The following is a 23,116-nucleotide window of genomic DNA, read 5'->3' on the forward strand; positions in this document are numbered from 1 at the left end:
ATGGACAACTTTGTGTAAAAAAAATGCATTTTCATTTTTTTTCCACATTTTCCAAAAACTTCTGGAAAAAAATGAACCGTTCAAAAGACTCATTATGCCTCATAGATTATACGTTGGGGTGTGTGCTTTCCAAAATGGGGTCATTTTGTGGACAATTCAATTGTCCTGGTGCTCCAGGGCCTTCAAAAGTGTAATAGGTGGTTGAGAAAGGATATGTGCAATTTATGCTTGTAGAACGCCTGAAAGTGCTACTTCAGTGTTGGTCCTTTGTATGTGGCCAGGCTGTGTAAAAGTCTCACACATGTGGTATCGCTATACTCAGGAGGAGTAGCAGAATGTATTTTGGGGTGTAGTTGCAATTATGCATATGCTGTGTGAGAGAAATAACCTGTTAATATGACCAGTTTGTGTAAAAAAAAAAAAAAAAAAATCTTAATTTTCCCAAGAATTGTGGGAAAAAATTACAGCTTCAAAAAACTCACCATGCCTCTTAGTAAATACATTGGACTGTCTACTTTCCAAAAAGGCGTCATTTGGGGGGTATTTGTACTTTCCTGGCTTGTTAGGCTCGATTCACACTAGCGCGTTTTTTGATGCATTTTGCATTTTGCAGAAATGCACGGGAATTTTTTAACATGGGTTCCTATGGAACATGTTCACATCAATGCCTTTTTGTTTCTCTGCATTTTTGGAAAGGGTCGGGGACTTTTTTTCATGCAAAAAGCAGCGTTTTGCATGTAATGGATTTCAATGGACAAGCATCAAAAACGCAAGTGCACCGTTTTTGCAGCGTTTTTGCAGCATTTTTGATGCGTTTTTGCCGTTTTTTTTTTTTTTATTTTTTTTTTTAGACTGTAAAAAAAAACTGTAAAAAAAAAAAAAAAACCGCAAATCGCGGCAAAAACGCCGCAAAAACGCCACAAAAACGCTGCTCAAAAACGTGGCAAGCATGAAAAAAAACCCTCCAAAAACGCTCAAAAGCAACATGCATAGGTGTGAATCGAGCCTAATGCTGGCCATACACTATACAGAAAATCGGCCGAACCCATTTTTGAAAAACGAACGTTCGACCGTGACCGCAAACGATCGTGCCATCATATAATGTCCGATAATCTGTTCAGTGGACATGAATAAATAATTTTGTGTTCGTTTTTTTACATATACCTAGTGCAGGCAGTTCGGACGGGAAACACATTAACCTTGCAATTGTATCGTACGTTCGGCAGAAATTTTCCAAACATGCCGTTCGTTTTTTTTCCACAAAAACGTCACAAACGATTATCGATTTGTACCCACTAACTTGCCGAAAAACGAACGAAGTGTCCATACGAACGATTTTTCGGCCGATTTTCTGTATAGTGTATGGCCAGCATTAGTGTCTCAAGAAATGAGATAGGCCTTCAGGTGAGATAGTACATCAGTTGTGATCAATTTTCAGTGATTGGCACCATAGTTTGTAGACTCTATAACTTTCACAAAGACCAAATAATATACATTAATTTGGGTTATTTTTACCAAAGATATGTAGCAGTATACATTTTGGCACAAATTTATGAAGAAAAATGACTTGTTTGCAAAATTTTACAATAGAAACTAAAAAAAAGTACGTTTTTTTCAAAATTTTCGCTGTTTTTTTGCTTATATCGCAAAAAATGAAAAACCCAGTGGTGATTAAATACCACCAAAAGAAAGCTCTATTTGTGAGAAGAAAATGATAAACATTTTGTTTGGATACAGTGTAGCATGACTGAGTAATTGTCATTCAAAGTGTGAGAGCGCTGAAAGCTGAAAATTGGTCTGGGCGGGAAGGTGCATAAGTGCCTGGTATTGAAGTGGTTAAAAAAAAAAAAAAAAAAAAACGGCAAAAATGCATCAAAAACGCACCAAAACGCTGTAAAAACGCTGCAAAAACGGTGCACATGCGTTTTTGATGCTGGTCCATTGAATTGTATTACATGCAAAACGCTGCATTTTGCATGAAAAAAAGTCCCTGACCCTTTCCAAAAATGCAGAGGTACAAAAAGGCATTGATGTGAACATGTTCCATAGGAACCCATGTTAAAAAATTCCCATGCATTTCTGCAAAATGCAAAATGCATCAAAAAACGCGCTAGTGTGAATGGAGCCTAAAGGCTAATTATAACTATGTAAATTGTTAAAGTGGAAGACAAACTAACGCTAATTATTCTTAAAAACCTTCCCTCCCTCCTCTTCCAAACGTTCCTGCATACCCTATATAAAAAGATCTGTGTGGTTAACCTTTTTTTAATACAGTCTGGTCACCTGATTTAGCATTCCTGGCTCCCCTGTGTAAGGGAGCGCTCAACAACAGCTGTGAATTTCTGGAGCCGTGGCACCACCCAAATGCTCCCATGGCCCCTACATTGTCAATGCTCCCCCTTCTCCCCTGAAGCAGCAGCTCAGTGAAACAGGGGAGCTGGAACTGCTGGATCACATGAATGGCTGGATTAAAAATAGGTAAGTACACAGATCTTTTTTTATACAGGGTATGCAGGATAAGTAGGAGGAGAGGAAAGGGAGAACTTTTAAAAATAGTTGAGTTAGCCTTATCTTCTACCTTAAAACTATACATTTGCTTAGGATGGGAATAGAATGGATAGAGTACATGATTATCCCTGCAGCTCTGTAGACACATCCTGCACCGAGATTCACCTTTCATGCTCTGCTTCCCACAATTATTTTACGCTTCCCACCTATTAGAATTTGGTGGCAGTCTTACTGACTTGAGTTCTCTGGTAAAAGTGGGTACAGTAAAAGGAAGATAACAGAAGAAACTCACAGCAGCAAGCACAGAGCTTATCATGTCCACATTATTACCTATTCAGCTATATGCATTTTCCAATCTTAGATTCATATGTATTAAAGAGGCTTTGTTTATATTCAGAGAGGCTTTGAATAGCAATTAGAGTCTTTTAAAACTGAAGGACAAAAATTTTCTGTGCTGCCCGTAGCAACTTTAATTTTTTTAATGAGAATTAGAAAATTAAACGAATCTGGTTGCTGTAGGTAATAGAGCAATCAATTCCACCAATTTTCTACAGCATATGCATCAAAACAGCATAAACTAGTATGGGCCTTAGGGCAGAGCAACATTTCTGGGTTCTTGCATATGTTCTTTTTTAGTTAGGTCAATGGGAAATATTCCATATTATTATTGTTTAGTCTCCTTTTCACTCTTTCACACCATAGCTGGATTACTTTTCAGCAGTGCTAAAAGTAGAACATCGTTTACAGAACTGGTGTCATCAGAGCAGTGACTTGTCATAATTCAGAAAGCTTAATACCGTAAAAACCTTGGATTGAGAGTAACTTGGTTTGAGAGTGTTTTGCAAGACAAGCAAAATAAATTTTGACTTGATATACAAGTAGCATCATGTCACAACTGAGTATAAAAGAGAAGAGAGGCACCTCTAAGTGTAGCAATATGGTTACATTTATAACCATATTTACACAATCTATCACGTTGCTATAATCTTTTTATATAGACTGTAAACTGAAGGACTTATGAATAAATGGTTGTGGAACAAATCATCTGAGATTCCATTATTTCTTATGTGGAAATTCGCTTTGATATAAGAGTGCTTTGGATTACAAGCATGTTTCTGGAACTAATTATGCTCGCAATCCAAGGTTTTACTGTACAAGTTTTTTTTTTTGTTTCATTTTTTTACTGTAAAGCAAGCTTCTTTGGCGTGCCATCCCTTCAAAATAAAATTTGCCCCAAACCATTTCCCTTGAAAGCAAAACTAATTTTTATTTTCTTTGTAAATAAATGTAAACACTCTGATGTTAAAGGGTAACTCCACTTTTGTGGGGAAAAAAATAGCAAATAAAGAAAAATTAATATAGCGCATATAATTGCAACACTAATCATATTGTTATTGAATGTTTTTAAAAACTACGTTTCCTTTTCAATCTACAGTCAATGTAATTTTCTTAGAATATATTGCAATATTGCTACCCGGAGCTGTTTTGTACACAGAATGTGTACTGACCACTCCCCAGAAACATAATTTCCTGCTTGCGTGATTGGCTCACCAATTTTCCCAGAAGTCTGCCTAAGATACAAGTCAGATTTCAGGCATCTCTTGCAAAAAAAATTAAATTTTTTGAGAGATACTTTCAATAGGAACACGTCTAAAGGGATGCAGACCCAACAGATTTCCTCATTAGTGCCCTTCAGCTCCACACCTGACAGTTAATTATGAAACCACTTCCATTACACTCACTCAGAACAGAGGCACAGACAAACACACATGGATTTCTTCAGAATAACAAAAGGTAGGAATCTGCAAGAAAGTTTGTTATATTTCTTGCAATGTACATAGATCACCCAGAGGGGAATGTTTTTTTCTCAACAAAAGTGGATTTACGCTTTAAGTTAAAAATAGTACATACATGCACACTTGTAAAACTACGGGACAATGTTATAAAAACTGGAGGAGACAGATTGGCTGCCATCCACAGCTGCTCCAGTTTTTATAAATTCTCCTCTGTGTCTTGTGGCTTTTCCAGAAATCTCCTAGCTACTGTGCAGGCACAGTACAGGACCTAGGATTCTCTCTGACATACAGTATTTGTTTCAGCTATGCAAACTTCACAGCCCAGAGGTCATAGGCTTTCTGCACATCCCTCTTAAGATGGCATTAGTCTCCTACATTTGCATAAGGGGCCTAGCCCATCATTGCACATAATAGCCTGACTCCTGCACAGCTGCATTTTTTTATGTAAAAAAAGACTTTCTCTAGAAGAGAAAAAAGGCTGGGTGAGGATAGAACTTCTTTATCACTTGCCTGGTCCCTGGCAAATAATACAAAAAAAAAAAAAATTGTTCCTACTGAAGGTAGCATCTTTTTGTCATCTTCAACTAATGCTGAAGGACAAACTAGGCAAAATGGCTTATGGATTATGCAATAGATACTCAGATTTGCAAGTAAGCATGCTTGTGCAATTTTTTTTTGTGCAAAACTCTTATTATTAAATTTAACAAAATGTATAAACATCAGTACAAACAAGTACCCCAATCAGCAGTAGAAATACTAACACACAGTACAGAAAAAAAATACATTTGTCTCGTCGACTATGCACCACCTAAGGGTCTCCACCAAGAGAAGAGTAGGGATCCAAAACATGTGAGGTGTCGCTCTCAACAGTATGTAAGGATACAAAAAATGAGATGCCCAAAAAGAAAAATATCTCAGGGAAACATCCATTATAACAAATTTACGTGAATGACATAAATTAGTATTGCACTTACAGAAAACTCTAGCTAACCCAACTCATTCCCCCATCAGCCAAGAGTCAGAGCATCTTCTGGTAAAACAATTATACACAGATGTATCAAACATCATGAAACGAGTAACAGGGACACAGACATTCAATAATAAACTGTAACAGTAGAAGAGAGCCATTCAGCCCACACCTTTTCACCTTGGTAAAGGCCCCCCTCTACTCGAGTAGGCAACTTTGTAAAAGGGGACTGCTTTATTCACCAAAGATTTCCAAAGACTTCAAAGATTTTTTGGTGGAGAGGATATCTTCCATGACAAAATAATTAACTTCCTGGCATGAAATAATAATAAAGTAAGGACAATACGGATAGTTTTAATGGTTGCTTGGGGCTCGACCAGGCTTAACAAACAGACTTCAATAGAAAGGGGGACAGAAATGAAAGAGACTGAGGTGATGTATGTCGAAACCTCTTGCCAGAAGGGTTGACTAATAGAACACTGCCCAAATATATACATAAAATCTGCAGCTGGTGCGGAGCATCACCAGCATACAGAGGACAGGCCCTTATATAGTTTGACTAGCCTTGCTGGGGTGAAGTTAACTCTATGCAAAAGTTTGAAGTTTATCAATCGGTCCCCAATAGAAACTAAGCAAGTGAAAGGGGCCTCCCAGATATCATGCCAATTGTCACGGTCCAGACCAGGAATCACCGAGCCCCAGGCCAATTTACATGGTCTCAGCAGTTTAAGGGTGATAGGCCAGGTCCAATATGGAACAGAGAAGTATGCTTCAGTTGGATTTTTTCTGAAGAAATGAGTGTTAGGTAATTGGTAACGCCCTTTCAAGTCATCAAAGGTCATTAGAGAACCGTGAGAGACTATGTGCTGTAAAGCCTTAACACGGTATTTAGTCTATAGCACTAGGTCAGGGTAGTCAAATTTGGGTTTCTCCACAATGGAATATGGGGAGACAGCTGAATAGTAACATGCTTGTACAGTGTTTGCATTAAACAAAAAATGCTATAGTTCTGCTTGAAATCTGAATGTAAAATGCCTCCTGATTTTTTTATTTGAATGACCAAGTTGAAGCAGACTTGTCACATTTTCACAGATCAAGGCTGAGTGACAGGTTAGCAGCCATCCTGAGTAATGCCAACACTCAATGCCACTTAAGGCCTCATGCCAGACGTGTAATTAGAACTTTCAGGGCCCCAGTGCAAGAAACCATAAAGGGCCCCCCTGCCCCCTAGCAGGGACTCCCCCACGGTGGTGGAATGCCAGGGCCCAGTTGCAAGTGCAACCTTTGTAACCCTAGTAGTTCCACCATTGGTGTTAGTATTTTTTTATTTTTGTTAATTCATTTTTTATTATTTTTTACCATTGTATTTGACTTTTTTTTTTTTTACAATTAGATTTTTTATAATTTTTTACACTTTTTTAGTTAACCCATTGGGGGCCTTTGGTGAAATATCAGGGGTCTAAACAGACATCTGATGTTTCACCTTTGAGACAGAGAAAGGTGATTAAGGCCCTCAATCTCCTTCTCTGCAGCCTCAGCTGTACAGAATAAATGGACAGGAATAGCTCTGTACAGAGCTTCCTGTTATTCACAAACCAAAGCATAGTAAACATAGTTTACTGCGCCTCAGTTATGAATGGACAGAGTCCGTGATCGGTACGGAGCACTGACTCTATTCAATAAGACAAGGAAGGGGTTAGTAAATGACAGATCCCCCGCAGCACTGCCGGGTTCTCCCCTCCCTTCTCCCTCCAGCGGCTGCGGGGGATCTGTCATTTACCAGCCCTTTCCTCGACTTAATGAGGGAGGGTGGGCGGGGGAGTGCACAGGAGCCCCGGGGCAGCAGGCGGTGGATAGGAGGGGTGGCGGGGCAGCATGTAGAGGAACCAATAGACCAGGAAAATGGAGGGGATCAGTTCCTGTATATGGCACCCCTGCTGCCCCTCCTACCTAGGTGTGCAGGGGGCCGCACGGGCCCCTTGGAGCATGGGGCCAGGCCTCAATTGTGACCTCTGCGACCCCTGTATGTATGCTGCTGCCTCATGCACACAGACCATTGTGGAAACTCTCCTAAAAGCCTTTCCTCCTGGCAGCACCGTTTTAGAAAAAATGCCTGACGCTAGTAAGTGTGGAACGCGTTAAGATGCATTTATAGGCGTTAAGCACTTGGATGTTAGTTCATTTCATTGGCCAGAATAATTGAAATGAATTAACACACATTAAGAAGCATCAAACGTTTTTTCTGCCAAAACGCCGCTGCTCCTGGACGCACTGGCAGTGGGTTTTTTCCAGCCTCTAAAAGCCCCTACCACTAAACACTGCTAAAAGTCTCTGCGTGCATGCACACATAGACTAACATGCAGAGGAGTTTAGAGGCAGGGAAAAACTATCTGACGCCCCTAGGAGCAGCTGTAAAAATATCAGGGGTGCATGAGGCCTAAAAGCCTCATCAGCTTCTGCAAAAATAGAGTGATGCACTGCCAGCCACACTAAGCTTATTACTGTCCAGTGGTTCAAACTTCCAATGTTTAACTGGAAAAAAAAAATGGGGCCCCTTAAAACAGTCTGCCCCATTAGATGCATGAAAGTGCGCTCCAAATGTTTTTGATTTCATTTAGAGATCCTCAAACCCCCATTGTCCACAACTTAAAGTGTGACCCTCCAGAGTGTATTTATAGAAAAAAAAATGAGATGCTGTTCGTCCTGCAAGACAGCATGTATGTTCATCTTGTGTGAATGCTGGCAAAGTCAAATGTTACTGGGCTGATTTCTCTCCAGGGCAGATGTTCTTCATTTATAATGATAGTGTGTATCAGCAAAATACTGCATTGTAGCCACTATATGGAGCTGATGATCATAGGAAATAAATACTTTGATTACTTTGATCATCAGCTCCATCTAGTGACCATAATGGAGTATTGTCCTGATTCACACTATTCTGCTGAATAAAGAAGATTCACCCTGAAGAGAAAATAGACTAGTAACATTTTGTTGGCACTAACACTGAATGCATATACAAGCATTTTCATAAGATAAATAGCTTAGATTTTTTTTCTTGTTTTTGTTTTTTTTATATATAAATAGACCCCTTAGTGTTACACAAAACTGCCAATCAGATTGCAACGGTCATTTTCAGATTCATAAAATAAAAAGAGCACAATAATCAGAATTTTTTTAAACATTTTTGAAAAGTGTAACTAAAGGCAAGACTTTTTTTTTTTTGGATAGAGTGGAGAGGGCTTAGAACCCCTGTCAGTTTGTTTTAGGGAGATTCACCCTCTCCATTTGTCCTGTTTACTGTTATCATTAAAAGTGAAAGTAAAAGAAAATCCCAAATTTTGGGTTGACATAAAAACACTAATAAAGGTGAAATCTTCCAGGGACCCTGGTGACACCATCATTTCCTCATTTTGGAGAGATTTCCTCTCACTTCCTGTTTGGCTATGGGGCAGGAAGTGAAGGGAAATCTCCCCAATGGGACATAGATTGTAAAAAATAAATTAATAAATTCATGAATTGACAGGGTTTATAACTTTCCCTTACTCTATGCAAAATTAAAAAAAAAAAACATTTTTGCCTTTAGTTAGTTTAGTTTTTTTAAACTCACAGACTAAATTATGAGCGCTTTATAACACCAATCACACATTTGCAGTCCTTTACTTGAAAACCAAATGTAGACAATAATGGAAAATGGAAATGAAAATTGTGCTTTGAGGAAAATGCATAATCCATGTATTTGCATGCTTACTATTGGTTTGCAATGCACAAATACACTTATTTGGGGTTACTGTCAATATTTTTCTGTTTCAGTTAATTTCCTTTCCCAACATGTTTATCTTCAAAGGATACTTCAAAGACTGTTCTACAAATATAAAGCACATGAAAGCTCAGTGTAGCTGATTGTGATTCACAGACTGTTTGCTATTTATGTTTAGATTTTGTTGCATGGCTTCCTGTTATGATTGCCCCATTTTTTGTGCTGCTAATGATACATGACATTACAGAAGACATAACAGAGTGTGTAATTCTTACAAGAAGTCTAGAGCAGCGGGTCTGAACTTTTTTTCATGTCAATACCTGCTTTGTAACTTTCTTGTAGTGGTAAGCATGTTTATAATGGGAAAACTTTTTTTAGGTTCAGTTGTATTAACAAACGACAACAATATTTTATATATGAAGCATGATGAATATATTTTAGGCCCCTTTCCTAATTCTGGCATTTTAGTGCACCAGAAAAGTACAGGTGTACCATCCAGCCCTGTTGCCTTCAACCTGTCAAAGTCTATGGCAGGCTGAAATATGCTACAACTGAACAGTCTACACTCTGTACTGAGTAGTACTTATTCCATGTGTTCAAGGGTGTAGGCCCCTAGGCCTCACCTATTAAAGGCTACCTGTGAAAACTGGGGTGGGGGTGGGGGGTCAGGTAAAAGACCAGTCCCCTTGTACAAGGAGAGAGAGAGAGCAGCAGTGACCACATTTCCAGAATACACATGCCTCTTGAATTTAAACAATATTTGCTTAATGTAGGGCTTCAAAGTGTAACCAGACTAAACGTTTGATAAGATAATCAGTCCTTGCTCAATGGGTGACTACTAAAAGGTTCTGTTTGGTACAAAGCTAGAACCTCTTTGTTGACTAAACTGTACTTCTGCAATGGAGGTTAAAGTGGTTCTAAACCTTTACATATACCCAGTGAAGGGACTAGCCTTAGATGATACATAGAGATGAAACAAATCCACCTACATAAGCTGTACCTCTTTATCTGTGGTCCCCTCTTCTCTACAGCCTCCTAAAACACACATTTTACACAACATTTCTGAGCTTCCAAAAAAAAAAAGGGGATGGGGATCTGATGTTACCCATGGAACAGCATAGGGCAGGGAGCTGAGTGTGATCTAAAACTTCAGTGGAGGGAAAGGATACACCCCCCTCTACACAGTCTCTTAGGGAAACCTGCACATCTGAGGCTGTCAGTAACTTGCTGTGTGCTGGAGGGTGGCAATGCCATTTCCTAGGATTGTCTGTTTTTTGCATAGACTGCCACAAGTAAGTCATACAGATAGCAAAGGAATAAGAGAGCAGACAAAATCACAGCAGGTGCATTAAATCAAGGCAAGTGCACACTATAGAAGGATATGGTTTGTTCATTTTTATTATTTTTATTTCAGAGCTTTACAACTATGTAAAGACCTAGTTGTGTTATCTGAATCACAAGACTGGCAGAGAATGGAACTATATTTTGCTACAACTATATTAAACACTGGCACTGGTTACTTATGGTACTTGAAAACTGTTAAACCATATTTTAATGCTTTATTTAACAAAATCCAAATTTTATTAAAGGCCAATTGTAGCTGTAAATTGATGCATATGATTGCTAATGAAGCAGGTGTGCACATAATTATACACATAGTATATATTTGCATTTTAGCTTCTAGGAGCACTGAGTGGACTGACATAAATGTAAGTGACATCTTTCGAATACCCCCCCCCCCCCCCCACACACACACACACAGGTTTACTCTACACACATGAAATTTAAGATCTGTTTGTTTCCATAAATAATGTCGTCCGTCCATTGTCCAGTCTTAGCTGTAGCATTTTTAGTATTCATGAAGTGGGTTTATGTAATGATCCTACTGCTATACATTATGCATTTTACTACAGGCTAAATGGTTTCTCATTGACCATGAGCATTTGTGAGCAAAATTGGATAAACACACCAGTCAATTACACTAATTGACTATAGTGGATGATCGTAAATATTCTACAGTTAACACAAACAAAATGGAATAGCTAATCAAAGTTTACAATTTCTTTTTAAAGGGTATATACCACTTAAACTACTTGAGTTTTAGAACACGTTTATGGTCACCAGCTTTTTTTGTTTTGGAAAAGTAAACTCTCCTTTGTATTGTTTGTGTTATTAATATAAGTGTGAAGCCATATCTTTGCTGGCCAGGCAAGCCTGTATAATAATGACCAGATGGTAACGCTAAACTCATCTATTCATTCCCTGACTGTAAAAGCTATTCGACTGTAAGTCCAATAAAATCCACAATGACTTCATGTAGTGTGTAACCAGTTATGATCTATTTGTTGTACTCACATCATTTTTTCCAGGGATTTTCATTATACATTTTTAATGTAAAATTAGAATAATGTAATACCGCAGTGATATAAGCACTGCTACACAGTTTTCCATGGTGGACAGTCATACTTTAGCTTTTAGTAGTGTAGAATTAACAGACACACAAAAGCTGGTTGGTTACTGCTGAAACCATTGCTCTGTTATTAAATAAGCCCACAGCTAAAACTTGGAACTCAGTGGACAGGATCAGATCTGTTTTGTGGTCTCATTGTTGGGAAGCCTGTGGTAGACAAAACATACCTCCTTCGTTACAAGGCCTATGGATGTCCTTATGCTTCTACAGCAGATCCAAGTGTATACAACATTCATCTCTTGTAATGCATAAATATACATATACTACTACCCCATCTACTGCTGCTTTATAAGAAACCCAATACTTTTAAGCAGTTTGGAAAATCTTTGTCAATAGCAATGACCACTCCTTGTTCAGGTGTCCTTTTGGGCTAAAAAGTGTACAGATGAGCTTGAGGTTGAAATGGGTTCAAGGTGAACTGAGATTAGAGATTTGCGGGCCCAGCCATTCACCACCATAGCAACCAACTACCAACAATGTACATTGTTGGTCTTTGAACTACGGGCAGGTGGCACCCTCACTATTAAAGGAAAGTTTTCCAGCAGCCTTTCGTCTAAAGTGTAGGACAGTGCTCTATACAGTGGTACTATAATATATAATGCTGTTCAGCTGCTATACATTGTATTGTACAGTGGGGCAAAAAAGTATTTAGTCAGCCACCAATTGTGCAAGTTCTCCCACTTAAAAAGATGAGAGAGGCCTGTAATTGTCATTATAGGTATACCTCAACTATGAGAGACAAAATGTGGAAACAAATCCAGACAATCACATTGTCTGATTTTTGAATGAATTTATTTGCAAATTATGGTGGAAAATAAGTATTTTGTCAATATCAAAAGTTCATCTCAATACTTTGTTATATATCCTTTGTTGGCAATGACAGAGGTCAAACGTTTTCTGTAAGTCTTCACAAGGTTGTCGCACACTGTTGCTGGTATGTTGGCCCATTCCTCCATGCAGATCTCCTCTAGAGCAGTGATGTTTTGGGGCTGTCGCTGGGCAACACGGACTTTCAACTCCCTCCAAAGGTTTTCTATGGGGTTGAGATCTGGAGACTGGCTAGGCCACTCCAGGACACTGAAATGCTTCTTACAAAGCCACTCCTTCATTGCCCGGGCGGTGTGTTTGGGATCATTGTCATGCTAAAGACCCAGCCACGTTTCATCTTCAATGCCCTTGCTGATGGGAGGAGGTTTGCACTCAAAATCTCACGATACATGGCCCCATTCATTCTTTCATGTATACAGATCAGTCGTCCTGTTCCCTTTGCAGAGAAACAGCCCCAAAGCATGATGTTGCCACCCCCATGCTTCATAGTAGGTATGGTGTTCTTTGGTTACAACTCAGCATTCTCTCTCCTCCAAACACGATGAGTTGTTTCTACCAAACAATTCTACTTTGGTTTCATTTGACCATATGACATTCTCGAATTCCTCTTCTGCATCATCCAAATGCTCTCTAGCAAACCTCAGACGGGCCCGGACATGTACTGGCTTAAGCAGGGGGACACGTCTGGCACTGCAGGATCTGAGTCCCTGGCGGCATATTGCAGTGTGATGGGGCACATATTAGTGTACCCCCCTTGTGTTTACAGTAAATAGACCCAACAATCCTTTTTAGGACTACCTTTTTTTGTGTGTCATTAAGAATTTGCATCACTTTCAGCTAAGTTCAAAAATATAGGTTTGGGTTTAGTGTTACAGGTTTTCATTTTTTGGGAGAGGGGAATATATTAAATTTAACATAATTTTACTAGGGATTTTTCTTTAATTTTAAGGTCAGCAGCATGAACATGTCCTTGACACAGGCAAAGCTGCCCTTTGATAATAAACTAGGCAGTATTCAAAATTTAGGCAGACCCGAAGGGGGAGGCAGAGGTTTTGCACATGGAGGTAGTAGGGGCTGAGCAGGTTCTGCACGTGCAGGACAAAATGGTGGTTGGGCCATGCCAGCAGGGCACATCTACCTTTTCTTTCACAAAGTGGCTGTGCCAGAGTGCATGATGGAGGTGGTTGAGTGGCTAAAAAAGCCTTCCTTACCTTCTTTCTCTCAGGTGCAGAGTAGCCAGCTTTCCACAACAGTTGCAAATGTGCCTACTTCTTCCTCCTCCTCTACTGCTAATCCCATGGCAGCCCCGCAAATTGGGCATGGAGGATTCAGCTACATTTTTCAGAACGCCATCATTAATTTGCTGCAGAAGGATGCAGAAAAATTCATGTTATCAAATGTTGAATAGAGCTCCATGAGCATAGAGAATTGGTACACCAGGCAGGGAGCAGTCATTGTTAGTGGTGTTTCAGCAGCTGCAGCTTATTGCTAAGAGGGATAGATAGATAAGGAAGGTGGGGATGACTAGATGGCAGACATGGGTGAAAGAAACTGTAGAGGAGGAACGTGATTGAGAGGCAGAACAGCAGAAAGGGAAGATTTTGGCCAGGAGCAGGGGAAACTTGCAGAGGACAGGAGGAAGCAGCTGTCCTATTCCACCAGATGGCACTGCCCCACGGGTACACGCCACTGTTTTTCCCATGGCTGCTCCACATAGCTCTGCACTCTGGCACTTTTTCACTCATCTGCTGCTGATAGCAACATTGTGGTTTGCATCCTCTGCTTGCATCATATCAGTTAGAGTAAAACGACCCTTTATTTGGGTACCATATGCATTAGGAGACACATGAACCTGTCCCATAAAGCTTGGTACAACAAGCACCTCAGTGAAACTGGTCAGCAGCAAAAAGCCAGCACTGATCCTCATTCTTTACTTTCCACCTCTCCACCCATTCCACAAGATTCTCAGTCTATATCTGTTGCAACACCTGTGGTCTCAAACTATAGGGAGGAAAGTTTGACAAAGATCTCATGGCACATATGAGCTGAAAAGAAGGTCAGCATGGAACTAGGCTAAGTTGGGTCAAGTGTAGGCTTGATCATTGCTCTAGATCTCCTAACCCTACTGTTTCCAGCAGCTTCCCAGACCAGGCAGATGTTTCTTCCACAGCTGCCAGAACATAAGAAAAAAATGTCCTCTAATCTCAACTATGCTCAGCATCTCAATGCTAGTGGACTTTACTGTTGCTCCCATTGCAGCTGGTAGAGTCGGCCCTGCAAATTTATGGCCCGTGTTGCACTCAGATTGTATACTATTAGTGAAAACAGATATAAAACTTCATTTTAAAAATATCTAAACTAATAGATAACTATGCCTAACCTCAGATTCATGCAGGATTTGTCTGCTTATTAAAACAGCTGTCAAGGAATGACAGGTTTCACCCACAGATGTGTGTGGTTAAATATGCTTTTGGCAGGAAGCACATTTCATAGAGAGTCATCAGACAAAGAATTTGGTTGCTACCCATACTTGAGCCAAATCTCAGTAGAGTAGATCTGAAAAAGAACTAAATATGTTTGATAATTGGGTCGAGTGGAGGGCTAGGATGGGTCATGTGGAGGGATAGGAATTCCCCCCACATGACCCAGAGTCATGTGGGAGGATAGGAAATATATTTCTTCACTTATCTGGGAAACAATTTTTAGTGTGATAATAATCTTAATGTGAAAGTTTCCCAGAAAAGCTATTGCCAGCACAATACTTCCTACACCCCAGTAACTTTGAGTTCCCATTGTTTTTAAAGTGTGACCTTGCTTTTGATGGATGTTTAAGTGGCTGTTATTGTTCTCTACTCCTCCATTAACTTTCTATCACAGCACTAATAACAATTACACTAACTGCACTGTAAATCCTTTCAACAAATTTACTTCCACCGAGGGTGATAAATTTAACTATTATAAGCGACGCCATCAAGTGATCTCTGAAAGAGAATTACAGGACTGCTTCCAGAAGTTTAACTGAAATATAATGCACTTGTGGGTGGACTGACATGTAGTACAAGTGTACGTATTGCTATATTATTTTAATATCGTATAATAAAATATTAGCTGTTCTACTTTTGCATACTTGCCTATAATCATTTGACCAGATCACTTATTCAGTAGCTCATGACATTTTGTGATGTTTTATCAGAAATCCTTTCCAAACAAACAAAGCAAAAGGGGTTTATGTATATCTTGGAAGGGCTACGTGTGTTTTCTAGAGTAACGGCAACAAAGAATTTTGCTATGCTTTACTGAATGCAGACACTGGACAATGAAAGGTTGTTTGTTTGTTTCTTTTATTTTAGGGTAAGCAGGGTTGGTTAATCTTTGAAACGCACTTTAAATTGGTATTCTAAACAAAATGCCTATTTTTTTAAATTTGTTTTAGATAAATTGAAGAGGAGTTATCTCCATACATATTATAATTTGTTATTGTACATTGTACTGTTCTTTGCACAGAATTTCCTTATTTCCTGTCTTGGTGGCAGCAGTCACAAGGGCAAGAAATTAGAAGATTGTCTCAAACTAGGACATTTCAATGCAATAAAAGACAGATGTTTTAACTATTACCTACTAAACTATGGTATTTCCTACTAAAATGGGTTTTAATTGTTGTCTTTGTCTCCATTACCTTTGTTCCAAGTGGGATCAGGATGGGATGGGAGGTAATATTTTCCCAATATGGACACAAACAGCAATAAAAAATCCTGGCAGAGGTTCTAAACGTACCTCCCCTCACATCCCAAGGTTTTTCATAGGTTCTTCTTTAAAGTGATACTAAAGTATCACTGCCCTGTGCAGTGGTTTTGCACAGAGTAGCCCAGATTCTCCTTTTCTCGGGTCCCTCGCCGGCGTTCCTGGCCCCTCCCTCCTGTTGAGTGCCCCCAAAGTAAGCAGCTTGCTATTGTGACACCCGAGCCACAGCTCCCTGTGTCTATTGAGACACGGAGCCGCGCCCCGGCCCCTTTCTCCCCTCATTGGCTGACTGACTTTGATTGACAGCAGCAGGAACCAATGGTGCAGCACTGCTGTCTCAGCCAATGAGCAGGGAAGTCCTGGACAGCCAAGACACTCCTACAACATCACTGGATCTAGATGGGGCTCAGGTAAGTATTAGAGGGGCTAAGGGGGGCTGCTGCACATAGAAGGCTTTTTATCTTAATGCATAGAATGCATTAAGATAAAAAACCTTCTTCCTTTACAATCCCTTTAAATACTAAATAAGAAAAAGTTAGTGGAGGCCCATTCAGACATTAGCAGTCTGTTATGGTACATTATTGTATGCACTGCAGCATGGGTTATTTTGTGCATCAATGTGTGTTGCATTATAGCAGACCATTCATTTTGAATAGACTATCAATGCATCTCCACAGAGAAAAAAGTACTTGTACCATTTTGGTAAGGCAGCACACCACGGGCAACTGAGCATGCTGGGGTGACATTCTAAATGGTGACACTGTTACACTGCATATTAATGTGCATTAGGCCTCATGCACTGTGCAGCTGTCAAATGTCTGTTTTACAGGTGTTTAACCTTTTTTTTTTGCACCTAAACACCCCTCTGTGTTAGCGTATGTGTCCATTCACCCATAGGTGTTAAAAGGCATTTAGAGGCAGTAATCTGAATGCATCAAAATCACATGCAGGAGAGGGCTTTTGGGCTGAAAAAACATCTGATGCGTATAAACGCATGCAAATGCGTCTAAACATGTCTAAATGCAATTTCAATGGCCAGAATAATTTACTATTTTGGGCCATGAAATTAAAGATACCTAAACGCTTGACGTGCCTGAATGCGTCTAAATGCACCTAAACACATTTGAAAAATTAGGCTTTAGGCTCATTTGTAATGCTGCATTTCTCCTGTCAGGTTAAAAGCATTCAGAAGAGCATAGGGTAACATGGTAAAACACGCATATTCATCACATGTTAGGGTGATTCATGGGAACCAGCCTTAAAAATCCAGGGAGCTGCTTAAATTAGGCTTGTAGCGCTCCCTGACAGAGGATTCTCATGCCAGGGTTCTATTGTACACTATTGCAGTCGGAGGGGGGGGGGGGTAAACCTAATTCCCAGAGGTCCAACTTATGCTCTATAACCTACAAGTCTTTGTTGTGGGCTATCACTCATATTTCATATTTGCGAGAGGGAATCAAATGCTTTTGCAAAATCCAGATACACCATGTCTATGGGCCTTCCTTTATCTAGATGGCAGCTCACCTCCTCATAGAAGGTTAATAGATTGGTTTGGCAAGAACGATTCTTCATGAAAGGATTACTAAACCCTCGTGTTTTTTTTTTTAAATAACAAACATGTCATACTTACCTCCCACTGTGCAGCTTGCTTTGCACAGAGTGGCCCTGATCCTCCTCTTCTGGGGTCCCCCGGCGGCACTAGTAGCTTCTCCCTGCATTGGGAAACCACTAAGGAGAAGCACTCTCCTTGAGGGTACCCGTGCAGGCGTGCTCCCGAGTCCAGCTTTTGTGTCCATAGATGCAGAAAGCCGGAATTGGCCCCACCCCCACATCATTGGATTTGATTGACAGCAGTGGGAGCTAATGGCTGCGCTGCTCTCAATATTTTCAATCAAGAGCTGAGACCCCGACCAGAGAGGGTGTGTGTGTCTCCGGAGTGGGAATGAACGGGCTCAGGTGAGTAAAACGGGGGGCTGATCAGTGACAGAAGTTTTTTCACCTTAATGCTTGGGATGCATTAAGGTGAAAAAACACGAGGGTTTACAACCCCTTTAATCCATGCTGATTACTGCTAACGATACTGTTGTCATTACTAAAATCTTGTATATAGTCCCTTATCATCCCCTCCAAGAGCTTGCATACAATTGATACTAGGCTAACTGATTTGTAATTCCCAGGGATGTATGTTGGCCCTTTTTTTAATATTGGTGCTACATTGGCTTTTCTCCAATCAGCTGCTACTATTCCAGTTAGTAGACTGTTCGTAAAAGTTAGGAACAATGGTCTGGCAATTACTTGACTGAGTTCCTTAAGGACCCTCGGGTGCAAGCCATCTGGTCCCGGCAGGCATGTACTGGCCATTGGGACTACTGGGAGTTTCCCGGTGGGCCGATGGCTCAGTGGGCCGGTCAGGCACAGTCCTGGAGCCGCTCCTCACTGACAGTGAGTGATCGTGATTTCACTCCTGTCACCAAGGAGCAGCTGCCTACACATCCTGGAGAGATGATAAGGCTTTCTGCTCCCTCCAGCCTGCAGGGGGAGATAGACAGCCGGCAAACTTCCCTTCCTATCTCCCCTTATCACTTGTCACTTATCACATGACTGAGAGAGGAATGAGAAGCTGCCTTCAGAGTACACATGGGAGGGGGAGTAGAGGGGGGACACTCTGATGTAAGGGGGTGCTGATGGGCCCACTCTAATGTAAGGGGGTGCTGATGGGTACACTCTGATGTAAGGGTGTGCTGATAGGGACACTCTGATGTAAGAGGGGTGCTGATGGGAACACTCTGATGTAAGGGGGGTGCTGATGGGGACACTCAAAATTAAAGTGGGCCGGTCTGGATGAATTCCAGGGCCACATTTGTGTCCCAGTCCAGCCCTGGGTCCCGGTGACTTATTAATGTTAAGTTTCAAGTCTATTTCTAATTCTGTCCTCTGTTAGCCATGAGGCTGCTTCCTGTGACGTGTCATGAGAATAAACATTGCAGTTTTGGTTACTGAAGCCCCCCGATTCCCTCAAAATTGTATTATTAAACCCTTCGGCTCAGTCCTGAGGAAGTGGTACAGCCGCAAAACATGTCAACAAACATCGGCATTGTCTTATATGGATAGTTGAGATACAATTCTTTAAAGTTTTTATGATTCTTGTACAATTAAAAGAACATTTGATTATAATAGTTTCAAGATAAAAATTTGATTGGTATTTATACGTCTTTTTGGTACATATGCTGGTTCTTAATTTCCCAGTGGGCACATATAAAGTCCTTACACTTACTTCTTGCTTTCCCAGGTAGGGGCAATCATTCAATCATTCACACCACTGAATGAAAAAAGATCTCAGTCCACTTCTGCAGTGTTTTTACTTATGCAACCATGCATCATAACAGTCCATATAAGCATCAGTAATCCATTACATATGGTTTACAGTTCTTCACACCAGTCAGGTTCAGACTTCTCTGCCCCTTTAGGGTATTTTTTCAGAAGTGTGCTCCAGCTTCCTGGCTTGATGAACCCTAGAAGAGGAAGGCCAGATTACATTAGTCTACATTTTTAGCTCTGTATAGACCCAAAGTCTCCTAAGTTCCTTCTCTGCAGAACACTAACTACACTCTGTAGTTAACATATTTAACTACCAAATTAAACCCCTGCTAAATACCTAAACCTGCATTTCAGAGGATGGTAGGGACCCCTAGAGGGCAAAAGCTGAATTACACTTATGGCCTAACATGGGCAGAAGTAGGGTCCTACAGGCTCTCTTTGCATATGGGGTCAGTCAGTGCAAATTATGATAAAGTTTAGAGTCTTCTCTTGTATAAGGTTAGATTTTGTTCCAAATGTAGTGTCCACAGACAAAGCTTTGATCCACTGGATCCTGATGCCAGTTCTACTGTTACTTACTAGTGTTATTGTAACACACTTCCTAGAAAATGTCAGAATTGCCAAATTTCCAGCTGGCATCTGCCTTTCTGATTGCTATAATATGAAATGACACCATTCAAGCTACAGAGATACAAATTAATGAAAGTTAAATTATAATATAGCTTTAAGTTGAAATGTGGATGATGCAGCAGTCCTGTAACAGCCCTAGGCACATTGGAGCGGTAGAAAACGTACAATCTTGATGCTGGGGTTGATTTACTAACACACTAACAGAATAAGGTCTTTTAACTTGAAAAGTTAACAGTCACTTAGCTTAGCAAATAAGGTGAATATGTGTTTAATTTGAATATTCAGCCAAGTGTAAGAAAAAATAGGCAGGATTTATTTCTTCTAAGTGATTGTATGATTAAATTGAACACAGTTTTACCTTATTTATGAAGCCAAATAACTATTCACTTTCAAAATTAAACAGTCTTTATTAATTTAGTAAACCATCAAAAACAAATACCATTAGCTTCCTTAGTAGAGATTCATTCTAACGCAAACAATGACTTATTTGCTGTAGCTGTAAGTACAGTATATTGTAATTATTGATGGGCTAGTCACTTCATTATTCAAACAAAGTTGCCTAAACAGGTTGAAAAAAGCCACAAATCTATCTAGTTCAACCAGTAGAAAAAAATAATTAATAGAAAACCTCCATATACTGAACCCTATGCCCAGACTGAGGAAAAACATACAAAGCATACAAATCAGGTTTAAGTTCGAAATCTAAAACTGTTGAGGTAATACAATTTTCTATTTGGGACATCAGTTCTAGTGAAAACAGTCAAAGAACATAGTCTCAATGGAAGGGATTCTAGGCCATCCAATACATACCTAAACTTCTTCCGTTTGTCATCTACTGTTGTGCCTCTAAAAAATAAGGAAAATCTCTCCAAAGGGAACATAGCATTAACACCCCATTAGATGTTATCACCCTTTCCCACTCATTCTAAAACTAGGAAAACTCCTTTGCTGGATCTTCAAGCTAAGCCCTTACCAACATTTTCACATATAACTCTAATAAAATTAATAAGTATGTGATCTGCACTGTGGTTGACTATACATGGATAGTATTTGCTGTTCCGTTTCGGTGATTCCACCAGCCCTTTCATTAAACTATTAGGGCACCAACTGATGAAAAAAATTACCTCTAGAAACCAACAATACAGAAATGGGCTGGGGAGAAGTCAATAACTGCCAAAAGAGACAAAGAAAGGGGATGAAATATACACAAAAATAGATATTTAAAGACTGCATATCAAATATGAATAAAAAATGTTCTACAAGTGAACTTTTAAAGACTTAGGGATTGATTTACTCTAAGCAAATAGGCTGTGCAATTGTTAAGAGAGTATGCACTTTGCAAAGAAAATTTTCCCTTAACTTAGTGAATGTTGGGAAAATTATTTTTGCAATGAAAACCCAATTGTGTGCAAGAAAAATAAAAAATAAACAATATTTTTGCTTGCACATGATTGGATGATAGAAATCAGCAGAGCCCCTTTTACTAAACTAAGGGTAAATTCTCTTGCACTTGAAATAGTCAGCTAAATATACACAGAAAAAAATAGACTATGTTCTAGTCTGTCCATATACACAGGAACTGAGGAACAATTCCTTGAAGAGTCTTTAGGGAGATGAACAAAACCTTTGATAGTAGAAAAATGTAATTTGTGTCCAAAGTAAAGATATGGAGAAAAAAATTGATTTTTCATAACACAATCAAATAAAGCATATGTTTTATTATAGTTTTATTTGTAGTCTATCTGGAATGAAAACTTAGCAAACCATTCCTCATCACCCAGGCTGGGCAAACATGATCCACATTATGTCTTTTTTTTAATTACATTTGCTGACCTGACTTATGATTTCATGATTATTAGATTATATTTCCTGCATAAGAACGTCGCTTCCCTTGTTGAGACGGTTGTGCTGTAATTGGTTTAGCAGCCAGTACCAACCGGTTGACATTGCCAGTAATTCCCAGGCATGTCCTGGCAAGCTTTGTTCCAGCACTGATAAAACTGATGTCTTTATATTTTAACTATTAACATGCCAACCACTTTCAGCTACTATGTAGAAGGTGCACAAGTATGCTCTTTCCTAGTTCTGTTTGAGAATATGTAACAAGTTTTTTGTCTAATCTCCGTCTTAATAGTACCATTAAAGGACACATATATATTTCCACTGGCCAAGCCTGTAAAAAAACGAATCAGTAGCAACCTTGCCTTGACACAGCACATAGTGTTTTTATATATTTTTATGTATTATTTATATTTATCTATTATATATATTTGTGTATAGTACTATTTATGGCAAACTATCTAAATTAGCGTTCTAATATATTAAACTTGGGTTATGTCTTATTTTCTTGTATTTTCTAGGTTATTAAAAAGGATACTGGATTTTGGAGAGACTTTGGGTTTGGAATGACTTGCCAGTATCGGTCAGATTTCATTAATATAGGTGAGATGAAAGCATTGTTTACTACAGTCATCAGCTAGTATTAATATGTACAATATATATGCATGTATACTGTACATGTCTTGCTGGGACACATAGTAAGTACTAGATAGGCGTGGAGCCCTGTACATTTTCAGTGCATGTAACCATAGATAAAATCTGCTTCCTGTCATTTCAAAGGAAGAAATACAGCATTTATCAATTATCCATAAATTATATTTAACTCATTAGAACTACAATTACAATGTATAGATAGAAAAACTAATAGCAACTATTTCTGGTTTAATCATGCATTCATTTTTATACTGAAGGACAGACAAATTCAGCATCAAATAAAATAACAAAATAGTAACTAAACATCTACTTGATACAGAACTCATAAATTGACTACCGGGCTCATTAATGTGGTATGCTAACTCAGGAGCTCTGATTGTCTTAAAGAATAGGCTCGGCTTTAATTAAAAATGAAAAGGTCCCCCACCCCCAGTCCCCTAATCTAATCTAAACCTGAGCCCCAACACCACCACCACCACCTTTAAAATGGTGGCCTTCATCAGTGTTTACCTTTCATTTGCCCAAAATCTTCTTAGTATCTCCCTATAGACCTGGAATTAAACAATAGAGACACTACAGGTACATTTGCCATATTTAAATCTATGGGT

The 23,116-nt window shown here is 39.4% G+C and overlaps 1 protein-coding gene across 2 annotated transcripts in view; it reads left to right on the top strand.

The window, feature by feature from the left end:
- Positions 1-23,116, top strand: part of CSGALNACT1 (chondroitin sulfate N-acetylgalactosaminyltransferase 1) — a 537,378-nt gene that overhangs the window by 510,316 nt on the left and 3,946 nt on the right. For both annotated transcript variants that reach the window (XM_073598151.1, XM_073598160.1), the window contains one exon: positions 22,376-22,457. In XM_073598151.1, the coding sequence (XP_073454252.1) occupies positions 22,376-22,457 (82 nt within the window). The remainder of the gene's footprint in view (positions 1-22,375; positions 22,458-23,116) is intronic.

This window comes from Aquarana catesbeiana, linkage group LG01, assembly GCF_042186555.1.
Source record: "Aquarana catesbeiana isolate 2022-GZ linkage group LG01, ASM4218655v1, whole genome shotgun sequence".
Classification (NCBI taxonomy): Eukaryota; Metazoa; Chordata; class Amphibia; order Anura; family Ranidae; genus Aquarana; species Aquarana catesbeiana.